The sequence below is a fragment of the Castor canadensis genome, chromosome 8, assembly GCF_047511655.1.
Source record: "Castor canadensis chromosome 8, mCasCan1.hap1v2, whole genome shotgun sequence".
Taxonomy (NCBI): Eukaryota; Metazoa; Chordata; class Mammalia; order Rodentia; family Castoridae; genus Castor; species Castor canadensis.
In genome coordinates this window covers 152,155,974-152,180,398 of record NC_133393.1, presented here as the reverse complement: position 1 = coordinate 152,180,398, position 24,425 = coordinate 152,155,974, and the positions used below count along the sequence as shown (strand labels likewise).

At 52.6% G+C, this 24,425-nt stretch overlaps 2 protein-coding genes across 2 annotated transcripts; one reads left to right on the top strand and one right to left on the bottom strand.

Annotated features, from left to right (window-relative positions):
• Nucleotides 1-1,145: 1,145 nt before the first annotated feature.
• Nucleotides 1,146-8,054, top strand: Rrp7a (ribosomal RNA processing 7 homolog A). The gene is made up of 7 exons (XM_020174192.2): nucleotides 1,146-1,274; nucleotides 2,321-2,463; nucleotides 3,780-3,905; nucleotides 4,636-4,753; nucleotides 5,124-5,221; nucleotides 5,570-5,768; nucleotides 6,764-8,054. The coding sequence occupies exons 1-7, from the start codon at nucleotides 1,196-1,198 to the stop codon at nucleotides 6,847-6,849; spliced, it is 849 nt and encodes a 282-aa protein (XP_020029781.1). The 5' UTR covers nucleotides 1,146-1,195; the 3' UTR covers nucleotides 6,850-8,054.
• On the bottom strand, nucleotides 7,314-24,423 carry Serhl2 (serine hydrolase like 2). The gene is made up of 12 exons (XM_074084610.1): nucleotides 24,304-24,423; nucleotides 22,650-22,799; nucleotides 22,441-22,554; nucleotides 22,100-22,141; nucleotides 21,710-21,729; nucleotides 21,263-21,337; nucleotides 19,961-20,070; nucleotides 19,210-19,289; nucleotides 12,577-12,615; nucleotides 9,864-9,942; nucleotides 8,240-8,336; nucleotides 7,314-7,517 (listed from the first exon to the last, which is right to left on the bottom strand). Exons 1-12 carry the CDS (start codon nucleotides 24,305-24,307, stop codon nucleotides 7,314-7,316), a joined length of 1,014 nt encoding a protein of 337 aa, XP_073940711.1. The 5' UTR covers nucleotides 24,308-24,423.
• Nucleotides 24,424-24,425: the final 2 nt, after the last annotated feature.

Genomic DNA, 24,425 nt, shown 5'->3' with positions numbered 1-24,425 from the left:
GGGTTTTTTTCGAGATACGGTCTCAAGAATTATTTGCCTTGACTGGCTTTGAACCATGATCCTACTGATTTCTGCCTCCTGAGTAGCTAGGATTACAGGCATGAGCTCTACAGGCACCCACCTAGAAATAACTTATTTTGATAGGGGTAATGACAACACAGCCTTTAACAGCTACATTGTAGTCTGAATCCTGCTTCCTAGCAAGTTTGTTTGTTTGTTTGTTTTGCAGTACTAGGGTTTAAACTCAGGGCCTACACCTTGAGCCATTCCACCAACCCTTTTTTTGTGATGGATTTTTTTCAGATAGGGTTTCACAAACCATTTCCTCGGGCTGGCTTTGAACTGTGATCCTCCTGATCTCTGCCTCCTGAGTAGCTTGGATTACAGGTGTGAGCCACCAGTGCCCAGCTAGCTACAGTTTTTTAAGATGCAGTAATCCTCCAATTTTTATCCATCTTTCATGACCTACAAACCGCATCTTTAAACCCGTAAGTTTCCTTAGGTACCATACTTTTCTGCTTTTTCAAGCTTAGTGAGAAGGAGGAAGCACAACAAAAATTTCAGTAGAATAGTTTTATTTTGTAAACACTAATGTACTAAACTTGGTATACTTTAAAGCCAAATAAAGAGAACAATTTATTTTCTCACTATCCTATAATTTGGACAGGGCTCAGCAGAGATGGCTGCTAAGCCCTCCAAGGTCCTTCCTCCACGTGGTGTAAGCTGGGGTCACTCATACAAACGCATTTTGTCACTTAACTCATGTGCCTACCACCTCAGCTGGTGGCCTCTTTATATGTGCCTTATATAGTGGCTGGAATCCAAGAGAGCAGAAACTGTGTCTTAAGTCCTGGGCTTGAAAACGCCAGTACGTCGCTACTGTTACATTCTCTTGCAAGTGCGAAGCCCTCAGTTCAAACCCCAGTACCACCAAAAAAAAAAAATAATAATAAGTTTAGGAGGGAGAGAAGGCAGGAGGAAGAGAGAGTTGAGCTCTCAATCCTGAGCACTCTGGAGCAACACTAACTTTTATTCTGAGTACATGACCAGTGGGTCCCGGGGCGGGGCGGGGCCAGGGAGGCGTGCCTGGAAACGAGAAGGCGGAGTCACATACAGCGCCGTCGTCAAGGAGACGCGCGAGCTCCCGGAGCCGAACTACAACTCCCAGCGGCCCCCGCGTTTCCGCTCGGCAAAGATGGTGGCGCGCAGGAGGAAAGGCAAAGGCGCGGCGAGGGACTCTAAGGAGGGCATCCCGAGTCCACCAGGCTACTCAGGTGAGCGGCACCGGGATGCGAGGCCGGGGTCCAACAGGCTTCGTGAGAAGTTGGGTTGGGACTGGGGGTGGCCGGAGAGCCGCAAGAGCGGCCGCGTGGTCGGGCGTGAGCCCTACGGCCCCGGTCCCGGCCTGGGCAGGTGGAGGCTTCGGGGCCCAAGGACCCACGCGGCTCCCGTGTCTCGTCGGTGCACTCTCCCGGGGCGAACCTGTCTCGGTGATGCACTCCTCAAGGGGCCGGCTGAGAGTTTCCTCAAAGAGCCACTCCAGGTGGCTCGTTGAACGAAGACGTCTGCCACGCCATCACCCTGCGTGCTTCTCAGTCGACACAGGCCTGGTACCTGCAACCTGCTGTTGGCTTGTTGGTTACAACGAGAGCTTCCTGAGTTCAGGGCTGCACCTGTATCTCCACTGTGGAAAAGACGTCTCTAGCTCTGTGCAGATTGGCATTTGTGGAATGCTAGAGATTAACCGAAGAATCCCACCGGTATAGACAGTGTGAAGGTCCGAGCAGGGGGCTCCAACCCCTCCGTAGGGGTGGGGTGCAGACCAGGCTCTACTCAGGAACCGCAGTTTCAGCTAACCGCGGAGGAATGGGTGGAGGGAAGAGGGCTGATGCGCCGAGCAGAGAGAACAGGCATGTACGAGGCCGGGTTCATGGACACCACAGAGGCTGGGTGATGGCGGGGGCGGGGCGGGGGGGGGGACGTACGGTGTAAGAAGAGGACACAGGGTCACACAGAGCTTCCAGCGGCAGTGAGGATTTTGGTGTTTACCCCAAGAGCAGAAGAACTGCTCTTCTGCCTCTCATAATTACCTGACTGCATCCTCTTCTCCTCCACCCACTTGGGAGCCCCTCTGGGCAGATTGTTCACTTTCAAAGCACACAGGCTTTGCTTGGGGGAGAGCTCAGTGAAGGAAGGATGGACTGATGAATGGACAGACAGATGGGACTGGAAAGTGACATGGCAAAAGGAAATTGTGTGAATTACATGCTGGCTCTGGGTAACCTGAACTTTACTGTCCCGCATCACTGTTTCCCTCTAGCCATTCCCATCAAGTTCTCGGAAAAGCAGCAGGCTTCTCACTATCTCTATGTGAGGGAACACAGAGTTCGAGAAGGCACCCAGTCTACCTGGCCTCAGAAGCGTACCCTTTTTGTCCTCAACGTGCCCCCATACTGCACAGAGGTAACCTGCTGGCAAATTGGCTTTTTAAAAATGTTTTTAAAAGTATGATTCTAAAGAGCACAAAGTTTTTTAATATATTAGCCAGAATTGTTTGAATTGCATGTTCTTTCCTGATTATAAAAGTGATACATGAGTGTGGGGGGGAGAGGGAGAGGATGGGGGGTAGGGGGGAGCAATGACCCAAACAATGTATGCACATGTGAATAAACGAATATAAGTCAAAAAAAAAAAAAAAAAAAACCAGTGATGCATGAGCTGGGCATGGTGGGCATGTCTATAATCCCAGCACTCAACAGACTGAAGCAGGAGGATCGTGAGTTTGAGGTCACTGGGCTACACAGTGAGACACTGTCTCAAAACAACAAAATTACCTCAAATTCTATCGAGACAGACCTTCTCCCCCCCTCCCCCACAGAAACTACTAAATTTAGCTGGATACTGGTGGCTCACGCCTGTAATCCTAGCTACTCAGGAGAGATCAGGAGGATGGTGGTTCAAAGTTCATGAGACCCTACCTCAAAAAATACCCAACACAAAAAAGGGTAGCTGAGTGGCTTAAGTGGTAGAGCACCTGCCTAGCAAACATGAGACCTGAGTTCAAACCCCAGTGCCACCAAGAAAGAAAGAAAAAGTTTAAAAAAAAAGCAGAGTGGTAACCTTCATTGACATGTAGCGTGGGGCGGGGCCTGGGCTGTGGGTGTAAGCTTGCTGCATTTCATAAATTGAAGGAGCCTGGATGATAATTAGCACATAACCCAGAATCCCCTCATACCGTCCTGCCATGGATCACCACCATCCTGACTGTTTTTGTTTTGGTGAGACTGGGGTTTTTTAATTCAAGGCTTTGCACTCTACTGCGTGAGCCACACTTCCAGTCCACTTTGCTGTGGCTTTTTTTGAGATGGGGTCTTACAAACTGTTTGCCTGGGCTGGCCTCGAATCTCAATCTTCCCAATCTCGGCCTCCCAAATAGCTGGGCTTCCAGAGGTGAGCCACCGACACCCAGCCTAACACCATCCTGATTCTAACACCATACATTTGGCTGTTTTTTGACTCAAGTGGTAAAACTTGTGTTGAAAATTAGAAAAACACCCACTTATCTTTTGGAGGATGCGGTATCTGCCGCCACCTTGTCCGTAAGGGAGCTGGTCAGAGGATGTGGTCCTGGGTTATCTGGGCTGGCAGACATGGACTCTGAGCCCTCCTGAGCCTGGCCCCTGGCAGTGCTGCCTGGGTAGGGGTAGCTGATGGGTGTAAGGGGGCTGTGGGGAAGGCACTGCCAATGCTCACACTCTGCTTCCCTTGTGCCATGGCAGGAATGCCTGTCACGCCTCCTGTCTCCCTGTGGCCACGTCCGGTCTGTGGAGTTGCAGGAAAAGCCGGATCTTGCCGAGAGCCCAAAAGAGCCAAAGTCAAAGTTTTTTCAGCCCAAGTCTGTTCCGGTAGGCCTCCAAGTACCAAGGTCCACTGGAATGGGGACATGGGGTGGGGCTAGGGTGGTGTCCCCAGTGTAGAAGGGGATGAAGAAGTCAGCACTGGGACTTTCAGAGCATTCCCTGTAGCCCTGGGCCAGTCTCTGTGGTGCGTGGTTTAGGAGGCTGTCAGGGTGTAGTTCTTCCCAAATGTGCTATATCCTTTGACTTCCTGCCTGGCGTCAACTGTTGCCCTGTGTTAGAGCTCAGACCATCTCTACTCACTGGCCTTCAGGGTCTCCCGAAGCTTCCTACCTGCTCCCCACTGAGGCAGTGTCCTCTTCAGGTTTAGGGCTTCTGCTTCCAGGAACTCTGTTTTTCCCATCTTTCCCTGGGCCCTTTGAGCTCACACCTTCTTCTAGCACTGGAGAGTCTGTCCTGGTGTACATGCCCCGTTGTCCATCCATGCCAGGCCTGGCTTCCATGAGCCTGCTTTTCACTGAGTCCCTCCTAAAACTGGGAAATCCCGTGTGTGCCCATCCCTGGAGAAGAGCTGAAACAGGTGGCCCAGCAGCCCTTGGATAGCTGGGAGCATGGCTGTCCCTCACCTGGACTTGGAATGACCTCTGGTCATCTTTGTGGCTCAGGAGCAGCCCAGTACCATCTCCCCTGGTCCAGCAGCAGATTAGGTGAAGATGGGTGGGGACTTTGTACGAGGTGTGGGAAGGACCCCCTACATGTGCCACCTCTCTTCCTCCAGGGGTTCCAGGTAGCCTATGTGGTGTTTCAGAAGCCAGGAGGAGTGTCAGCTGCTTTGACCCTGAAGGGCCCTTTGCTGGTGTCTACAGAGAATCACCCTGTGAAGACTGGCATTCACAGTCAGTACTACTGCAGTGTCTGGCACCTCCTTTCTGGGCCCTGGGTTGGCGAGGGAACCTTTCTAGGGGCAGCATCTGTAAATGCCACAAGCCTTGTCCCCTCTCCTTGAGGGCAGTCTGTGGGAGGTCTGGGCCTGAAGGCCCGTGTGTGAGACACATCAGGAAATATTAGTCTGAGCCTTTGGCAGTGGGTAAGCAGAGGTGAGGGCCCAGCCTGCTGCCACTAAAATCTTCTTAGCATCTGAACCCTGTGCCTTTGAGACTGCAGTTCTTGGGGCCCTGTGTCAGAGGATCCCAATATGCCTGGTTGTTCCTGGATGGGCCCAAACGTCCAGCCTGAGGCTCGTGTTTCTCCTTGTCCCTCCCTTAGAGTGGATCAGTGACTGTGAAGATTCAGTGCTTGATCCTGAGGCGCTGAGGGTCGAGGTGAACACATTCATGGAGGCATACGACCAGAAGATAGCTGAGGTGGGGATTCTGTAGGGACCACAGGTATCACCTGCATTGCCGTGGGAAAGTGGGGCTACAAGTACTGCAGTGTGACTCCCAAGGTGGGGAGGTGGTGGCAACCTGTCTTTGGTCACCAGTGGAGTCTAAGCTCCCTTTCTTCCTGCTGAGTCCTTGGCCACCTGACTGGAGTGGAGGAGGAAGCAATCTGTGCCCCTGTACTTACCGTGGGGGCTGAGAGGGGCAGCAGGCACTGTTTGCCCAAGGTGGTTCTGAGTATGGGAGGAGGATGTGGAGAGGCTGCCCTGGAGGCCTCAGGCAGGCCAGGAGCACACAGCCCCACCATCAACATGGTGTTCTTCCATACAGGAGGAGACTAAAGCCAAAGAGGAGGAAGGAGTGCCTGACGAGGAGGGCTGGGTGAAGGTGACCCGTCGGGGCCGACGGCCAGTGCTGCCCCGGACAGAGGCAGCCAGCCTTCGGGTGCTGGAGAGGGAGAAAAAGAAACGTGCCCGCAAAGAGCTGCTTAACTTCTATGCCTGGCAGCACCGCGAGACCAAGATGGAACGTAAGGGACACCCTGGAGCGTTGATGGAGGGAGGGGGTCCTTAGGCACAGTGCCCACAAGCTCTTGGGTTAAGCATGTCAGCCTGCCCACACTCCTGTGCTCCCCAGAGGCATCTGCCCAGTGAGGGTCCCAGGATTATTAGTGCCTGTAGAGGCTGCTGGGGTAGGGACCTCCTGAAGGTTCCCTGAGCACCTAGTGCTGGAATCTGTTACCTCCAGCCAGCCAGAAATCCAACTGCAGACGGCCTGCGTGGGGATAGGTAGGGGCAGGGCAGGGTGTCTATGTGGAATGCCATTGCCTGGTCTTCCTGTGCACAGAGCTGCTTCCTTGTGGTCCCAGAGAGTGTCCTGCCCTTAGCCAGGGCAGGGGTAGACCAGCTGCTCTACCCCCTGTACCTGCTCCTGTCCTATCCCTAGACTTTGAGCTCATCTAGTAGCACTCTAGCAGCCCACTGTCCCTTGGGCTCCAGACCCCACCCACCTTTTAACCTGGGTCACTTGACTGTCCAGTTTGCAGTGAGAGGGTGCTTTATGCCTCTTCACTTTTTGTGGGTTCCTCTTCTCACTGGTACATTTTTGTGAGACTAGGGTTTGAACTCAGGACTTCACGCTTGCAAAGCAGGTGCTCTACTGCTTGAGCCACACCTCCAGTCCATTTTGCTCTGATTATTTTGAAGATGGGGTCTCATGAACTGTTTGCCTGGGCTGGCCTCAAACTGAGATCTCCTGATCTCAGCTTCTCAAGTGACTAGCATTACAGGCATGAGCCACCAGTTCCTGGATTCACTGGTACATATTCACCTGAAAATCCATACGCATCAGCGCCTGCCTGCAGCCAGTAGTTACCCGGTTCCCTTTCTTCATAGGATCCCAACCCTGTCCAAAGTTGGGAGGATGGGGGTGCTGGGGGGGCCAGGCAGTGCCCTCTATAGGAGTAGTGGGCAGTTCCAGCACAGGGATACTGTCTCACCCTGCCCTGTGACCTGTCACCCCCAGACCTAGCACAACTGCGTAAGAAGTTTGAGGAAGACAAGCAGAGGATCGAGCTGATGCGGGCCCAACGCAAATTCCGACCCTACTGAGCCAAGCCAATGGTGCGAACAAGAGGGCCAGCGGGGCCTGTGACTGTCTGCAATGCTGTGCTCTGGGGAGCAGGCACCAGGCCAAGGGGCCATTGTATCCATCAACCCCACTGGCCGCCTCAGGTGCCCAGCATCCTGCCCGGCAGGAGGACTTGGCCCTCAGGAAGCAGCTCCCTCAGGAAGCCAGACTAGCCATATGGTCCCCCTCCCTCCGAGGAGAAGCACCACCTGGAAAGCAGTGGGAGGCAAGCATTTTATTTCCATCCAGGCTGGCAGCAGGGCAGGCTCCAGAAGCCATTCCCAGCCCCTGCCTACTTCAGCCATCTCCAGCTCAGTGTGGCCTATGAAACAGACCCTTCTCCTCCAAATCTACACTCTGTTCTCTTCTCGAAGTCAGATGATAAGGTCAGAATCTCGTCTCCTTCCCCCAGCTCTGCCATAGTATTCTGTGCCCATCTTGGTTTTCAAGACCAACGAGGCCCGTCTCCACCACCCCTCTTGTTGGCGGCTGACAGGTGTGAGCATGAGGCTTCCACAGCCTGGGCCCAGAGCTGCAGCCGGGCTGGGACCCTGCCTTTGCTCCGTAAGGAGGAGGTGATACTGGCCACGCAGTGGGGCTCACTCATGTGGGCGTAGTGATTGCCTGGGACTTCCACAAACTGGAACCGCTGGACAGGGGACGTGTGGTGAGGTGGCCAGAGAAAATAGCACTGCCCACTCAGCCAGCTGAGTCGGGCTGTCCCATGGCCTCCTGCCTCCAAGTGGGTAGGGGACCCCCACAGGCCCCAGTCCATTCATAGCAACCCTGGGGACTTGGGGGCCACACCAGGAGTCTGGGCCACTGAGTTGTAGTCCAAGCTGTGGAGGGCCGCGGTCAGGGTGCTGCCAGTTCTGACAGGCAGGTAAGGTCCTCTTGAAGGAAGACCAGGTTGGGAGCACAGGCAGGTCCCAGACCTGATCCCACCGGGAGAGAATGCCACACAGGACCACCCTCCATGATGACATCAAGATGTGTGCTGGGTGCTCCCAGGTCCCAAGCGGGCTGTCACAGTCACAGCGTAAGCCCATCCCCATCCTGTGGCCAGCACACCCACAGTAGGGCTGGTGCTGGGGAAGGGTGGACCAAGGGTGGGACAGTCTGACAGGTGGACTTGGGCCTGCTTAGGAATATGTGAGAACATAAAGCTGAAGATTCTGCCAGTGAAGGCCTCCCTTTCCTGATTGGACTGGACAAACGTGACCCTAGGTCTCCAGGGGCCCACTGCAGGGCGAGCAAAGCCCCAGAGCTCCTCAGGGACATAGGCTGGGGTCAGCCCAGGAGTCCTAGGCAAGACAAGGACTGGGGGGATGCAGCCCAGAGCAGGTGATGGCCTGGCCCCGCGTACCTTACCTCTTTCAGGGTGGCTCTCATGGTGTCCAGCATGAAGAGCAGGGGAGCCTTGTCAGCGTCGTTCTCTCTTCTCACGTCATAGTAGCCTTGCCTGGCTCTGGGAAGTGAGACGTTGGGGTTCCTCCTAGGACCATCTCCCCTCGGTGCTCTCCACTCTGCCTGGGTTCCAGGTTTAATTCGAGGTTTAGTCATTCAGTATGAGCTCATACTTAATGGCCAGAGGCCAGGCACAAACAAAAGCGCATAAGATGTGGCCTGGGAAGTAGGGGTTGCAGGACTTGCTCACTGTCACAGCTGTGAACACCCAGCTGGGATCTGAACACGCTCTTGAGGTCAGGCTTAGCTTTACTTTTCATCTTTTAAGCTTTATTGAGGTGCAATTTAGATAGCACAGAATCCATCGATGATATATAATTCTGTGGATTTTTTTTTTTTTTTTGGTGGGACTGGGGTTTGAACTCAGGGCTTCTAGTTTGAAAAGCAGTTGCTCTACCACTTGCCACACCTCCAGTCCATTTTGCTCTGGTTATTTTGGATCTTGGAGATGGGGACTCGTAAGCTATTTATTCAAGCTGGCCTTGAACCGCGATCCTCCCAATTGTGAACAACCAGCACCAGCTTGCTTTGTTTTTTTGCAGTGCATGGGATCCAACCCAGAGCTAACCCAATATGGTGTTTTGTTTTGTTTGAACCCAGGACCTCGTGTGTGCTAGGCAGCACACTACCACTTGAGCTGTACTCCCAGCCCTTCCATGTTTTCTTGTGATGCTGGGGCTTAAACTTAGGGCCTTTACCTTGAGCCACTCCACCAAGCCTATTTTTGTGAAGGGTTTTTTAAGGTAGCGTCTCTCGAACTATTCATGATCCTCCTGATCTCTGCCTCCTGAGTAGCTAGGACTACAGGTGTGAGCCACTGCTGCCTGGCCACCTTCCATTGTTTTTAAGTATAGATTTGCCTTGACTTGTGATGGGGTTACATTATAATAACTTTGTTGAAAATGTAAGTCAAAACTGCATTTAATGAGCTGGACACTGGTGGCTCACGCCTGTAATCCTAGCTGCTCAAGAGGCAGAGATCAGGAGGATTATGGTTTGAAGCCAGTCTGGGTAAATAGTTCATGAGACCCTATCTTGAAAAAAACCCATCACAGAAAAGGGCTGGTGGAATGGCTCAAGGTGTAGGTCCTGAGTTCAAATCCCAGTACTGCAAAAATAATATCCCTAACTTAGATACAGCTTACTGCAACACATCGTGGCTTGGAGCTGAGAGCTGCAGTCACTGCCCTGCCCAGCATGAAGGGAGAGGATCAGACCCCACATTGCTAGCCCAGAAAAAGATTCAAATTGAAAATCTCCAGCACAGTTTCTGCTGAACCCTTACTGCTTCCCCCCAGACGCCTGTGTGGTACAGTCCTTGTCTCTGTCTCCGACAGCCCAGCTCTCCCTTGCTTTGCCTTCCTCCTTCCATTGACCTGCTGGGGAGGGGCTTCCTGAAGATGAAGTGGTGTGTGTGTGTGTGTGTGGAGGGGGGGAGGGACAAGCATGGCCTCATACGGGGAGAACTGAAATGGGGGTCATGCCTGGCTCTCTCCTGGGGTCTTCTTAGCACTCAGCGTGGACTTACTTGATCAGTAGTATGTGAGCCTGCAGCCTCCGGATGGAGTGTGCGAACAGCTCCATGCTGATGAAGTCGAAGCTGTGCTCTGGGTGCAGAGACAGAACACGGTGAATCCTCCCCATAGAGCACCATGCTCTCCTGTAGGTGCAAAGCCCATCTGTGGGGCTGACTGGGCCCTGGTGAGGCCACCTTAGCCATCCATCCCAAGACAACCCAGTGCTGCTGCCACCTTGTCAAGGCCTCTTTAACTTCCGTTGACCAGACAGTCCTGCCTCAACCTCCCTAAGTCTGTTCTCTCTTCTGGGTTCATAGCTGCCCACCTGGACTCCATTCCCAGAACCTTTTACAGCTGATTGTGGTTGTTTAACCGAAGGCAGAGATTTCAGAAGTTAGTCACCACTCCAAGCCCCCTGCCCAGGGCATGTTGCCCTGTGGCCTTGTTCAGCCAGCCTGGACTCAACTTGGCCAGGCAGAGCCCACCTACCTTCAAGGGATGATTCCCATAAGAAAGAATACCCTGGTAGAGGACTTACCCAGTGTGCTTAGACCACAGTGCAGAATGAGTCCACCATGATTGTTCCCAGCATCTGCTGGCCTCCTCCCTGCCCCACCACGTACCCCTCTCCCCTGTCATTACTGATATGCAGGGGTCTGTGCTGTCAGACATGGTGACCACCAGCCTCATGCGCTACTGGGAAGCACCAAGCTGTGAGGTCACAGTAGGTATGAGGAAGACTTGGTAGGAAAAATGTAATCACCTTTTATGTTGATTGCCTCATTTATTTACTTGACAGTACTGGGGTTTGAACTCCGGGCTTTGTGCTTGCAAGGCAGGTACTCTACTGCTTGAGCCAAGCCCCCACCCCTATTTTTACTTTTTAAATATGGCTTCTAGAAAATATAAGTTATGAGACTGGCATTCTACTTCCACTGCACTGGATGCGCTAATCTGGGGAAGTCTCAGAATTTTCTGTGTTCAGAGTTCTCAGCACACAGAGAGAGAGAGGAGGAGCTTGTAGGTGTCGAGTGGATAATTCAAGAAAACTCTTGGGAGAAAGGGAGGGAGAGAAAGGGAGGGAGGTTCTTCCATTAGTAGCCAGGAAGGAAGTCAGGCCTGCTCCTCAGGCTAAAAATGGCTTCAGGTGACTTGCTAAAAGTAGGTTTCCATATCACCCACTCTCACGAGTCCCCGCGTCTCACTGAGCAGAGGCTGTGACAAGGTGCTGAGGGCTGCCTCATACCAAGTATGCAGTATACACACAAAAAGTGCTTTTGGAGGAGGGGAAGGAATGCCAAAGGCTAGAATTCAGTCACGGTCAACAGGAGATGGCTCAGGACCCAAAACTCAGGCTTCAGTTTCACCTTTTTTTTTTTTTTGTGGTATTGGGGTTTAAGCTTAGGGCTCCGCACTTGCAAAGCAGGCACTCTACCACTTGAGTCACCATCTTCAGTCCATTTTGCTCGGTTATTTTTTGAGATGGGGGCCTCTAGAACTCTTGACATGGATGACCTTCATTTTAAATTTGTCCCAAGGGAAGGACTAACGGACGCTCCTCCACCATGTCTGCAGATGTGATGATTCAACCCGAGTCAAGTTTTCTGCAGCAGTTCCCCACAGGAGGACACTAGAGCTTTCACTGGCTGGCCACCTGTCTCCTCTGTCTGCTCTGTCCCTCCCACTCTTCCTCCATATCTCTTGATCTTTCAGTTTAATTTTCAGACCCCCATTTTTTAAGTAATTAAAGCATAACTTATAGCAAAGTCCAGACTGAACAGTCAGTTCATGAGGGCCTTTCACATATGGACACAGATCAAGGGGCCCAGTGGTGCCCTTGCCTGAACTGGCCCTCAGGAGTCTTCCTTGAGGGGAGCTGTTCTGACCTCCAGCCCCTCAGGTTAATCTTGCTTCGTTTTGAGCTACATACAGAATCACCTGCAGCTTGGTTCATCAGTGAGCGCTAAGATTCTTCCATCAGCAGCCATTTGTGTAAACCCAAACAGAAAGCCCCAGTCAAGGATCTGAGCTTATGAGCAAGCACACATGTGTGAACACACACACGGGATGGAGGTCTGCCATGGGGCAACCATCTTTTGCTTGGGAACCTGGCAGGTTTCTATCCTGAGATAGAAAATAAGAGCAGTCCACTGAGGAAAGTATCAGATTTAATCATGGACACATTATACTTCAGGACTTTCTGAAACATGAACAAATATCCAAAAAGCACTTGGGAAAATCGTCTGAATGCATTAAAGGTCTAGACTTAGAGCTCTTAGAAGAAAACACTGGGACAAATATTCATGGCCTCATATTTGGAAACGATGTTAAGGACCTGACATCAAAAGCACAGGCAACAACAAAAACTAGATAAAGTTGACTTCCTTAAAATGAGGTGCAGCTGGGGTGTAGCTCAGTGGTAGAGCTACATGCTTAAGGCCGTAGGTTGCTCCCCAGCACGGCATTGAATTAGAGGCTACCAGTGCTGGAAGGAGTTAGCGTCTAATGGGTTTTATTGGGGATGATGAAAAATTTGGGGTATAGATTTAGTGATGGTCACACAACATTGTTAATGTGCTTAGTGGCTCACGTGTGTACTAACAGTTAAAATGCTAAATATTATGTATGTGTTTTGCACATCTATTTTATGTATATAGCTTAAAAGCAACTTTTAAGAAGGGAGTCCACAGGCAAGCTGTAAAGGAACCAGGAAGACAGCAGTACTCACCCAACTGATCCTCCGGTCCCTGTTCAGCACCAGACCTGCAGAAAGCATAGAGCAGGGTGAACTTAGTGTCACTGTCACCGGGAAGTACTTGTCCTGAGACTAGAAGGATCAAAGTTTGAGGCCAGCCTGGGCAAATTGTTCACAAGACCTCATTTCCAAAATAACCAGAGCACAATGGACTGGAGGTGTGGCTCAAGCAATAGAGCACCTGCTTTGCAAGTGTGAAGCCCTGAGTTCAAACCTCAGTCCCACTTAAAAAAAAAAAATATATATATATATATATATATATCAGGAAGACTCTGGTGATGCACTTCTGTAATTCTAGACAGAGATGGTTCTCAACCACCTCCTAATGTGGCAGTAGCTGGGAATGGCGGTGTGCTTCTGCCATCCCAGATACAGGGGAAGCATAAATGGGAGGATTGTGGTCCAGGCAGGCTGGGGAATAAAGGGAGCCCCTATCTCAAAAATAACCAAAGCAAAAAGGTCTGGGAGCATGGCTCAAGAGTCCCTGCCTGGCAGGTATAAGCCCCTGAGTTCAGACATGAGTACCATAAAAAACAATCAACCAAGTAAGCAAGCAAGCAAGCAAACAAAACCCAACAACAACAAAACTTTGTAGGGCAACACTGTAGGGCCTCAATAACTGAAATCTTCAGGTGTTGCTAAGTGACAGCCAGGCCCACTGAAAGACAGGAAGTCCAGAGAGGGGCCAGAGTACAGACAATTGGTGATGACATGGGCAGCCTCTGACGTCAGTGGGACAAAGATAAATGGCATTAGGACCAGGAGTGTAGCTCGGTGGTACGGCACTTCCCTAGATGCGTAAATTTCTGTTCTCGCCATTCACCGGTGGCTCACACCTGTAATCCTGGATACTCAGGAGGCAGAGATCAGGAGGATCACAGTTCAAGGCCAGCCCAGGCAAACAGTTCCCAAGACCCCATCTCTAAAATAAGCAGAGCAAAATAGACTGGAGGTGTGACTCGAGATAGAGCAAGCACTTGCTTTGCAATATCAAACCCCAGTCCCACAAAAAAAAAAATTCTGTTCTTTATAAATTTCCTGGTCTCACATAGCTTATCCCAACAGAAAGCAGACTTAAGTCAGATGAGAAAAGGTTTGAAAGTATATTAATTTGAGAGTGAGGTGAGGAAGAAGATGGATAGGGGTGGGAAGAGACTGAGATTTTCTATTCCTGTGGTTTTCAAACCACATGATTTAGCACCTGCTCAGAAAAAGCAGTATTAAATTAAAAAAACAAAACCAAAATGATGACTAGGCAGGCATTTCTGCCCAGCCCCTTTGGAAAGAAGTCAGCCCCATGGGGATGTGCAGGAAGACGGGGGAAAGAGGGCCTCAGGCCTCCCCGCTGGAAAAGCAATGTTTGAATATAGATGTGGCTCTGAGAAAAAAGCCAATTATGGAAACATTAAGGAAAGCTATTTTCTGTAATTATTAGGTTTTCCCCTCTAATTAGAGATCGTAGAACTCTTAGATGATAAATTTAGGTGATAAATGTGCTGTTTAATTGTTGGTAGAGGGGCTAGCCAGGCACTTGCACTCAGCATGCTTAGAGAACCATGTAATTGTGAGATTTTCTGGTTGCTACACTCTGATCACCTCGGCCTAACGAATCCAAGGCAGAGAGACCTCTGGGCCACCCAGGGCTCCGACCATGACCTCCCTGCCCAGATGACGGGGCTGGCAGGACCTGGGGCCACCCAGGTTCATACCTCCCTCTTTCCTCATGCCTGGGCTCTGTCTACACAAATGTTAAAATATTTCAAAAAGGAGGTTCTTTTGGCTTGTCCTCCAAGATACCTGGAATCCCTAATCACATGGTTTTCTCTGCCCTGAAGTCTTGGTCCTTCCCCTCCTTGACCTTCGAAGGGCCCATTTTCTCACACACTTGAGTGGCCCAGGTAGGGCTGGTAGGCTCCTCTGGTCCCACAGCATGTGCGATCCCCACTCAGCAAGGAGCTCGGTGAGGCAGGGGCTGGGCCTTGCTTCTCTCTCGGAGTCTCAGAGTTAGAGTCCATGCGCACCGTGCTGGGGGTTTGCACTAACCTTGCTTAATCCCCTCAACAAACACTGGAGCTGGGTTAGTCAGGAGGGTGGACAGCTGGGACCGCCCTGGCAAGAGGGGGGGAAGACACAGGGCTGGGCTAGAGGGAGGCCCCCACACCAGCACCCTGTCACTTCTCATGTGGCCCTAGCCAGCCAGCTTGGGGTGCGGAACTCCAAGGGTTTGAAACCCCTGGAAAGGTGCTTTCTAGGAGAGCAGTTTTACTGAGGATGCTGTCAGAGCCCTGGATTCCTACCTGCCGGCCACAGCCAGGAATTAGAGACCATGTCATTCAGTCCCCATTGGCCTCCTCCCTTCCCACTTCCTAACCCAGCTCCTGAGTCCAGACACACCTAGCCTTCCATTGCCCTTCCCCCACACTTGCCAAATAGATTGTTCTAGAATGCATCTTTGCCCTGCCTCACTCTGGTGGCCTTTCAGCAGCTCCCTTGCACTTTCAGGACAGAGCCGACAGCTCCTCCCCTCTGTCCTCCTCAAAGCCCCCGTTTAGGTTGCTGCAGCTTCCCCCACCTGCCTGTCACCCCTTTCCCTCTCCTGCGACTCTGCCTGGTATCTCCTACTCCGAATCTGGAAGGCAGCCCTTTCACCCCATGCACCCTCGGTGGGCGCTGATCCAGGTAATCTGAGAGAGAGAGAGAGATGAAGAAAACTGTTTACAAAATGGACTATGACCTTCTGACTTATCTTTCTGAAATGACATTCTTCCTGTTATAAAACTGGGGTATGAGACGAAGGAAGGACACAGCTGGTCACCACCAGGTGGTCCCCTCACTACCAGCAGAAAACTCCATCTCAAGATATCCTGGGGTATCCCTAAGGACCAGGCTCTCCAGCAGGAGAATGTCTGTCTTAAATCCCAGTGAATCCTCTGCTTCTGGAGGCAGAAGGCTGGATGTGTGGCTAGCCAGCACAGTGCCAAACTCCAGTATGCCAAAAAAAAAAAAAAAAGTTCAGAGGTAGAGATCAGAAGGATTGCAAAAGTCACCCCATCTCAACAAAGCAAGTTGGAGGTCATGGTATGTGTCTGCAATCATAGCTACGTAGGAGGTGGAGGTAGGAGGATGTCAACAGCACAAAAAGGACTGGAGAGTGGCTCAAGTGGTAGAGTGCGTGCCTAGCAAGCATGAGGCCTTGAGTTCAATCACTAGGACCATTAAAAAAAACCCTTCAGCCAATAGTGACAAGGAAGCTCCTGGTCTCTGCCACCTCACTTGGACCAGGGAAAGGCCTGAACTGGGATGACCCACATGGTGCAGCCAGATAACTGCACAGAAGAAAAGGTTACTGGGCTATGCTGGGGCCTCCAGCTCAAAATGTTCCCCACACCGAATGTTTTGGTTTAAACGCACGAGTCAAACAAATCCTGCCACCAGGCTTGGGCTAGGGATTTGAGCACCCTGGGGCTGGTGGGGTTGGGGAGGGATGCTTCCAAGGGCCAGATGCTGACAAAGGACTGTCCCTTTGTCCTTAGGAGACCCAAGCCCAACTGGAAGAACACATCAAGCCAGTAATGGTATAGTCTGGGTTGATAACAATGTAACTCCTGGCTCTCTCCCCAGTCTGGCACACACACCTGGTTAAACTGAGCTCTGGCCTCAAGGTTCTGACATTGTCTGGAGGTCCCTTGGGCCAGAAGTGGATGCCTATGACCTGCTCCCTCACCAGTACCCTGATTAAAAGTCACCTGCTCCTATGTGATCCAGACCTTTGCATTTAAAAGAGCAAATGGGCCAGGCCTGTTGCTGCATGCCTATAATCCTAGCTACTCAGGAGGTGGAGGAAGGAGGACCCAGAGTTCCAAGCCAGCCTGGGCAGATAGGAACATGTCTGAGAAACAAAATACAAATACTCGGGAAGCATAGGTAGGAGGATTTTGGTTCTGGGATGGCCCAGGGAGGGGGAAAAAAATCCCCACAGAAATCAATGATACTGTATCTAAAAAGTAACCTAAAAGTAAAAAAATGGCTGGGGGCATGGCTCGGGCCTAGAAAGCACAAGTCCGTGAGTTCGACCCCTAGTACTGCCAAAACAAAAGGGAGGGGGGCTGGGGTGTAGTGGTGGTAGAACACATGCTTTGCACACATGAGGCCAGGTCATATGTTCAATCTCCAGCACCACAAATTTTAAAAAACAAAGTGAGCCAGCTGAGCCTCTGCATCATCCTGACTGACCTCGCCACTTGGCTTCTCCATGGGCTTCACCTTCTGCTGCCCTGTGGACACAGCACAGCCAGCCAGCTCTCCCTCCTTGCTGTCAGGAGCCAGCCCTGCCACACTTTGATCTTGGACTTCTGTCTGACCTTCAGAACTGTGAGGGAATAAGTTTTTGTTGTTTAAGCCACTGCTATGTGACACTTTGTGACATCTGCCCCAGGAAATGAATAGAGTTTGAGGGTTCAAGCTGGACTGCAGAGGAAAGGGAGGGAGGTAGACCTGTCCTCTGCTGGCTCTGGAACAGAAGGTGGACTGTGCTCCAGGCAGAAGGCACCAGCCTCTCAAAGCCACCCATCCAGGGAGCATGGGTCTGGGTTAGTCTTCTAGGTTAATTCTGGGTCCCAAGGGCCATGGCTACAGCAGAGGGGTTGTCCCCACACAGGGCTCCAGGCACCTGCCCACTCACCTTCTCCTCAGCGTCCACCCCACCCCCCATGTCCCTTTAGCGGCTGGTTCACCTAATCGGATTCCCTAGGCTGGCAGGGAGCCTGTCTCATTCAGGATTAGCCCACTTCTGTGCCTGGGGCCCTCTGGGTTGGCCATCGGTGTGGGGTGCACAGAAGCCTGGGCCCTCAAGCTCCCTCCGCGATAGGTTTTGTAGGTCTAAATGTCAGTCTGAGGCCAAAACTCTCAGAAACATACTTCATTTGACTCTTACAGTGTTACCAGTTTCTGGATTAGTTATCAACACCTACAAGTTTACAACTCAGTGGATCAGTGGCTTCTCTCAGCAACTGGAAAGCCTAGTCACACTGGGCCAGAGAGAGTTCCTACATGTTAACACTGGGCTGTCCTGCTACAGTGTGTTGACCTGTCCCCACCACTCCCTACTGCCTCACTCCTGACCAGTGGGATGAATTGCACAACTTGCCCAGTGCCCCACAGACACTGGGGTTTTGATCCCTCCTGGACACATGCATCACTTCCCTGGATCCTATCAGCACATAAGTGCAACACTCTCCAAACCTGAGAAAACCAGGGGAGGCTAGGGGAGGGACTTTCCCAAGGGTACTCAGCTAGCAGTGTCAGAAACTGAACCCAGGTCTTTGTGTCCAATTTGGTGTGCTTGCTTCTCACATCTCCCTCCAGCTTTCACCTCACCTGAGAACAGCTTCCAGGCCCACCCTCTGCAGCAGGGTCCAAGAGTCCTTTCAGGGCACTCTGTTCCCACTGGGTTGTCTGTTTACCTGCTGACTATCTGTTTCTCCTAAAATCTACACTCTCTGCCCGGCCTCCTCCTTGCTCAAGCTTAGGGGACATGGCTTCCACACAGTGCCTTTGAAAATGGCTTCCTCCCCCTCCCTACCACCCCAGAAGAGCCAGGGGTCCTGGCCCCACAGAGAGAGTCAGTGTGGCTCACTGCTGCCTCAATGGGACCTGCACCTAGGAGACTCTTGTAAAGGTTTTCTGAGGGGTGGTGGAGTGGCTCAAGTGATAGATCACCAAGTAAGTGGCCTAGCAAGTGGCCTTGAGTTCTGCCAAAGATAGGGTCAGTTCAGCCAAGATAGGGTCTCATGAACTATTTGCTCGGGCTGGCTTTGAATGGTGATCCTCCAGATCTCTGCCTCCTGAGTAGCTAGGATTACAGGCATGTGCCACCGACACCTGGCTCTCTCTCTGTGATCTGGAAACCCTCTTCAGAGCAAATTCGTCCCCCAAGACATCCTTGCAGCCTCCCCACAGGCCCAGCAGGACATGGCCATGACATTTACCAACTTTATCCTAAGACACCTGGCCAGCCTCCGCACAGAGGTTGGCTTTCTGGGCCACCTGCAGTAGCTGTGTGATCCTGCACCCTCAAGTTTCTCCTGGATGAGATGAGGCCTTGGAAGATTCAGTGAGGCACTGTTTGCAAAGTAGTCAGTGCTAGGGTGAAAAAGAAGCCTTAGGATTGGACCCCCCACCCTTGCAGGCGGCTTACTGACACCCCACCACCCAGGACCACATCTAGCCTCAAGGAAATGACAAGCCACCACTTTGCCAGGGGATCCAGAGCTGAGCAACTCATCTACCTAGTTACCACTTACCTCCTCTAGCTTCCCCTAGCCACGATTGACTCCACTCCCCTCCAGAAGAATTTTCCCACCCAGCGGGGTCTCCCCTCCAGACTGCTCACCTGTATCTACTTCAAGTCTGGAAGCGGTGGTGGGCTCCAGCTCTCTTGCTAGAGTCCCCCTCCCCGCAGGGGTCCTTCCCCAACAATAAGCCCTGTGCTGGCCTTTGAGCCGGCTCTCTGCCTCTTTCATTTCTAACACTCAGTACTTCCCCTCGGAATCACTCCTCAATAAGAACAGTGATGATCTGCAATGGCTGACAGAGTCCCTTACCTGTGGCCACCTGTGTGGTTCCTCTCTGCAGGAGGATTTCCCCACACTCCTCACCCACATGGCTGTTGTTCTTCAGGAACCTGGGGAGACAGAAGGCTGCTGAAGGCCTTGGCCTGGTGGGGGGAGGGGCAGATAGGAAGGAGAGGAGGGTGGTGACAGGGAGGTCTTGGAAGAATGCACACATGTCCCATGTGTAGACAGCATGTTTATCGCAGTGGTGTGTGTGCATGTGACTGTGTGTAGATGTGCACGTGTGTGTGAGTTTTCGCTCCTTTAGACAATAAATACATATGTGTGGAGCCCTGCTGGCTCACTGCCAGCACAGATGGAAATGTCACAAAGGCAGCCCCCAGGCTCAAAGGCCAACAAGGCGACACAGGGAAGTAGACTCTTCTAGGATGATGTGTGGTGAGGAGGGGAGAGGAAACCTGCCAGCAGAGGCTGTAAGCAGGGGTGCAACATCAGCAAGGTGGGGGAGAAGTGTAGGTAAAAGGAACCCCGGGTTGGGGGCCCAGAGGGAAGAGGTGAGGAGAGAGTGAACATGAGGGGAAAGAAGAGGCTGTGACAGCATGGGGACAGAGAAGGTGGCCTAAGTGAAGGGCAGAAGAAAAAAGTCCCCCACTGGGACATCTGAGCACTGCCAGGGAGACCACGGAGAGAAGCAAACCTGGGTTTGCAAGGGGGAGGAGGAATGTCCTTTCCTCCCCGCCAGAGGGTTACCTCCCAGTCCCCACCTGCTCCCAGCACCCACCCCTGCAGCATCTCCTGCGGGCTGACCACGCTCGAGGGCTTCTGGGAGGCCTCCACCTGCAGCGTGTTCTCTATGGCTCTCCGCTTGTAGGTCAGAATGCTCTCCATTTCCTAAGGAGTCACCATTGGCTGGTGGCAGGGCTCCAGATTAGGAGTCCCAGCCCCTCTCCCAGCCCTGCTCTCTGCCCTTAGGTGCCCCTCAGCTGCACATCAAGTAAGGGGTGGCAAGGATCAGCCCCTCCCAGTTAGCCCTGTGACACTCAGACACAACCAGGTGAGACAACCGGTGGGATTAAAGGAGAGCGGGGGACAGAAAAGGAATGACTGTAAACTGCCAGTGCATTGCAAGAATGTAGTACTAGGGTCCTCTGCCCCAGCAGGCAGCTCAGGCTGGAGGATGACCTGGTCTCAGCTGTGGGAGGTGACACCTCTCCCCAAAAGGGGACAGGGGAAGGCTGAGTGATCACCCAGCCCACCTAGGAGGCCCTGGGGCACCATGCTTGTCCAGTCAGCCAGCAAATGCAATAAGGAGAGTGTAAGCGACCAGTGTTCTGGAACACAGGTACTGACTCTAACCCACAAGCTGTCACTTCACGCGCCAGACACAAATGCTTACTGTGCACCAGGAACAGGTACACGGTGATCAAAGACACACATGGTCCTTGCTCTTATGGAATCTGTGGTCATTTTGTGGACAAGAAAACTGAAGGCGATGAGACACTGGGTCACACTGAGAGGCTGAGCCCTCGGGGATAGGATGACAGAGGTCAGAGCTGGCAGGGGAACTCCTAGGGCATTGAGTCCAATCGCCTTACTTTTCAGGTAAGGAAACAGGCCCAGAGAGGCTATATGACTTGCCCAGGGTCACACAGTGGGTAAAGGGACAGAGCCAGGTCTCACATGCAGGGTCAGGACTGGTTGTTGTTACTGGTGGTAGTGGCCGGAGGCGTCAGTACTTTTCCCGTCAGCCACACTCAGGGCCGCAGCTGTGCACTGTGTGCACAGTACAAAGGAAGTGGGCTGAGTGGAGTGCAGCAGGCTCCAGATCCTCCCCTACCCCCTTCCCTGCCTGCCTCATGATCCCAGAATCTGCAGATCCAAGGCCACACCCAGGGCTCCTAAGGGGCCCCACCCCCCTCTCTCTGACTACTCCTAGGGTTGTAAGTAGCAGAAGCAGAACGCTGTCCTTTGTGGAGGCCCCCAGGTTCCTGTGTCCACCCCTGCTACCTGCTCCCTAGTGTCCACTATCACAGGAGACAGGCCTTGAGGGCAACCCTGGGGCCTGGACAAAAAGCCTTCCTACATTAGAGTCCAGGAAGAATGGCGTGGAGTCCAGCAAGATGAGTTTGTCCACCATCTCGGGGAAGGTGCAGGAAAACTGTGATGTGACACCAAAGGGAGAATGAACGGGGGGGGGGGGGGGGGGAGAAGGCCGAGGATCCGCATTGCCTAGGGACCCTAGCGTTTTCTGAAACATCTTTTAGACTGTGGGCAGGGCGCTGACCAAGCAGCCAGAGCAAGAATCTTCTACCCCTTAAGTGCACCACCCCTCCCCCACCCGGCTGCCAGAGACATTGGACTGCAAAGCACCTTGTAGTCTACAAAGCAAATCGCCACTGGCTTAGGAGGCACTGCTACTGACACTGTGTGCAGAGACCTTTCCTGCACCAGGTGACTTCCCTGTCCAACTCGGGCCCACCCCACAGGACCCCCGCCACCGCCCTGTGGCCATGGCACAGCAGATACTCACCATGCCACCCACAGTGCCACCTGGGAGACAAAAGAGCAGTGGGCTGACATCCCTTTGTTCTCCACTCCCAGATCCCAACCCCCACCCCCACCTCCACCTGCTCCCTGGGCCAGGGCTCTGCATCTCCAACAAAGGGCCCCTCTCCAGGCCTCCATGGTACCTTCTCAGACTTGACACTCATAAGGTCACTCTTCCCTTTCCAGGCCAGAAAACAGGCCAGTTGGGACACATGTCTCTGAGGCCAGAAGGCACAGTGCTCAAAGGCCAATGTCTATGGACCCCCTCATCTCTCGTGATTCTCTGAAGCATAGGGAAAGATGCCAGTGCACCACATTTCTCCCTCCCTCCCAGCCCCAGATTCCTGCCAGATCCCAGCCAAAGCCTACTCACCAAAACTGTGGCCCATGAGGGAAAAACGAGTCCATTTCAAGGCTGAAAGCACATGGAGCCAGGTCTGCAGGGCCGCAGCCTCACCACGACCCCTTCCCTGCAGTCCCTGGGCTCAGGAAATCCCTCCAGGCACCCGGGGTACTTCACCCTGGAGACTGGCTTAGGGGGCTCCAGGTCCATGGAAGGGTCCCCAATGGAGAAAGCAAGCTCTCTCATCTGCTCAAGTCATCCTAGACACCCATTCCCAGGTCAGCACTGCCTCCTGATTGCCACACCTCACCCCAAGGATGAGACAGGCGGTCCCAGTCCCCACCCCCACACTCTTTCAGCCTCTTGCTCACCTGCCACTACTCTTTGAATCTCACTCACAAAATTTTGGTGGTAATATGGGAGACCTGGGCTGTAATGGGACGAGAGTCCATGACCCCCAAAATCCATGGCGACATAATGGAAGTCTGAGGTGCGGAGAAAGAGAAGGGGTCTACATCAGCCATTTCCTGCCCTCTTTGCTCACTCCGCAGCCCTTAGCTTCCCTTCAGCCCCAGCCCACCTTTCTGGAGAAGAGGGATGAGCCTGTCGAAGGAGTTCGCATTGTCCAGCCAGCCATGCAGGCAAAGAACAGGGGGGCCCTGCAGGGAGCCCCAGGCTTTGGCTGCAATATGGCCCCAGGGCACAGCCAGCTTCAGCTCTGAGGACAGACCTGAAAGACAGAGCTAGTCACTCATTCATGAGGCTGGCACTTCTTGAATCCCTCACTCCGTGCCCAGGCACATATCACATTAACCAGGTGCTAATGCTCCTAGACAGACGGACAGACCTGGGTTTGCAGGCACTGAGAGGGAAAGACAACTGGGTCTCTTGGGTGGGCATCACAGGTGTGGCCTACCTGCACTGTGGTGCTTAAAAGAGTGGGTTGGGGCTTAGCAGACCCTGTCACTGAGGGCTGTGTGACCTTGGGCAAGTTCCTGAAACCTTTCCTTTCAGGAGCCTGTTTCCTCTAAAATTGGAGTAGACAGAGTAGAGTGGCCCCCTTAACTATGGGGGATTCATTCCAAGACCCCCAAGCCCGAATCCTTGCATAGTACTAAACCCCTACAGTGTATGCTATGTCTTTTCCTGTGCACACCTTTGATAAAGTTTAATTTATAAATTGGGCACAGTAAGAGATCAGCAACAATAATTAATAATAAAATAGAACTAAGCCAGGCACTAGTAGCTCATGCCTGTGATCCTAGCTACTCTGGAGGATCGAGGTTGGAGGTCAGTCAGGGAAAATATTTTGGTCAGACCCCACCTCCAAAATAACCAGACCAAAATGGACTGGAGGTGTGGGGGCTCAGACAGTAGAGGAACTGTTTGTGAGCACCTGCTTTGCAAGCATGAAGCCCTGAGTTCAAACTCCAGTCCCACGCAAAAAAAAAAAAACCCAAAAAACCACCAATAACAATATGCTGTAATAAAAGTTACGTAAAGTGGTCTCTGCCTCTCAAATACAAGAGATCCTGGTGGGATGGGGTACAGTTGGGGAATTCTATCACACTACTCAGAACAGCTGGCAACTTAAAACTGGAATTTCTATTTAATATATTGGACCCAAGGGAACTATGAATAGGAGGTGTCTATCATAGGCAGTATTTTCTAAGCCTTCTGGAAGGGCCAGATGGGGTGCTGAGCACTTCACACATACTAACTCCACATCCTCGGTGAGTTGGACCACTGTTACCCTTATTTCACAAAGCAGGACCCAGAGGCACAGGGAGATGCAGTACACACTCAAGAGAGAGGATTCAGGGCAGGCCCCGTGACTACAGGACCCCAGAGAGGGCAGGTTAGCACTGTGCTGGCTGAGGCCGCTCTGAGCAGATGTAGCCCAACGCCGACTTTTTCACAATGCTGGCTCTCCCTGCCTGGCTGGAGACCTGTGCGCCCCACACGGCCGCGCGCACGCTCCTCAAACCGGGGGGCTTCGCAGGACCCTGAGCGACTCCGTGAGGCAGTGTCCTGGGGCCTCTGCCATCCAGCGGGTGTAGCTCTGCACGAGGGCAGCAGGAATAGACGCAACCAACACCCGGGGGGGAGGTCAGTGTCCCTTCCCCTCCACCCAGTCTCCTCCAGGGCCCCGAGTAGGTGCGCAGGGGCGTGGGTGCTCGCCGTAGCCTCCCCCGTCCCACTCCGTTCTAAGGGCCCAGGTGGGGCGTCTTCACCCATCGCTCTGGTCCGGCCGTGCGCAGCAGTCACTCCTGAGGCAAAGGTCGCAGGAGGAGAAGGACGCGAGCAGCTCAGATCCCGGCCCAGATAACTTGACCCCAAACTCCCGCTTCTGCAG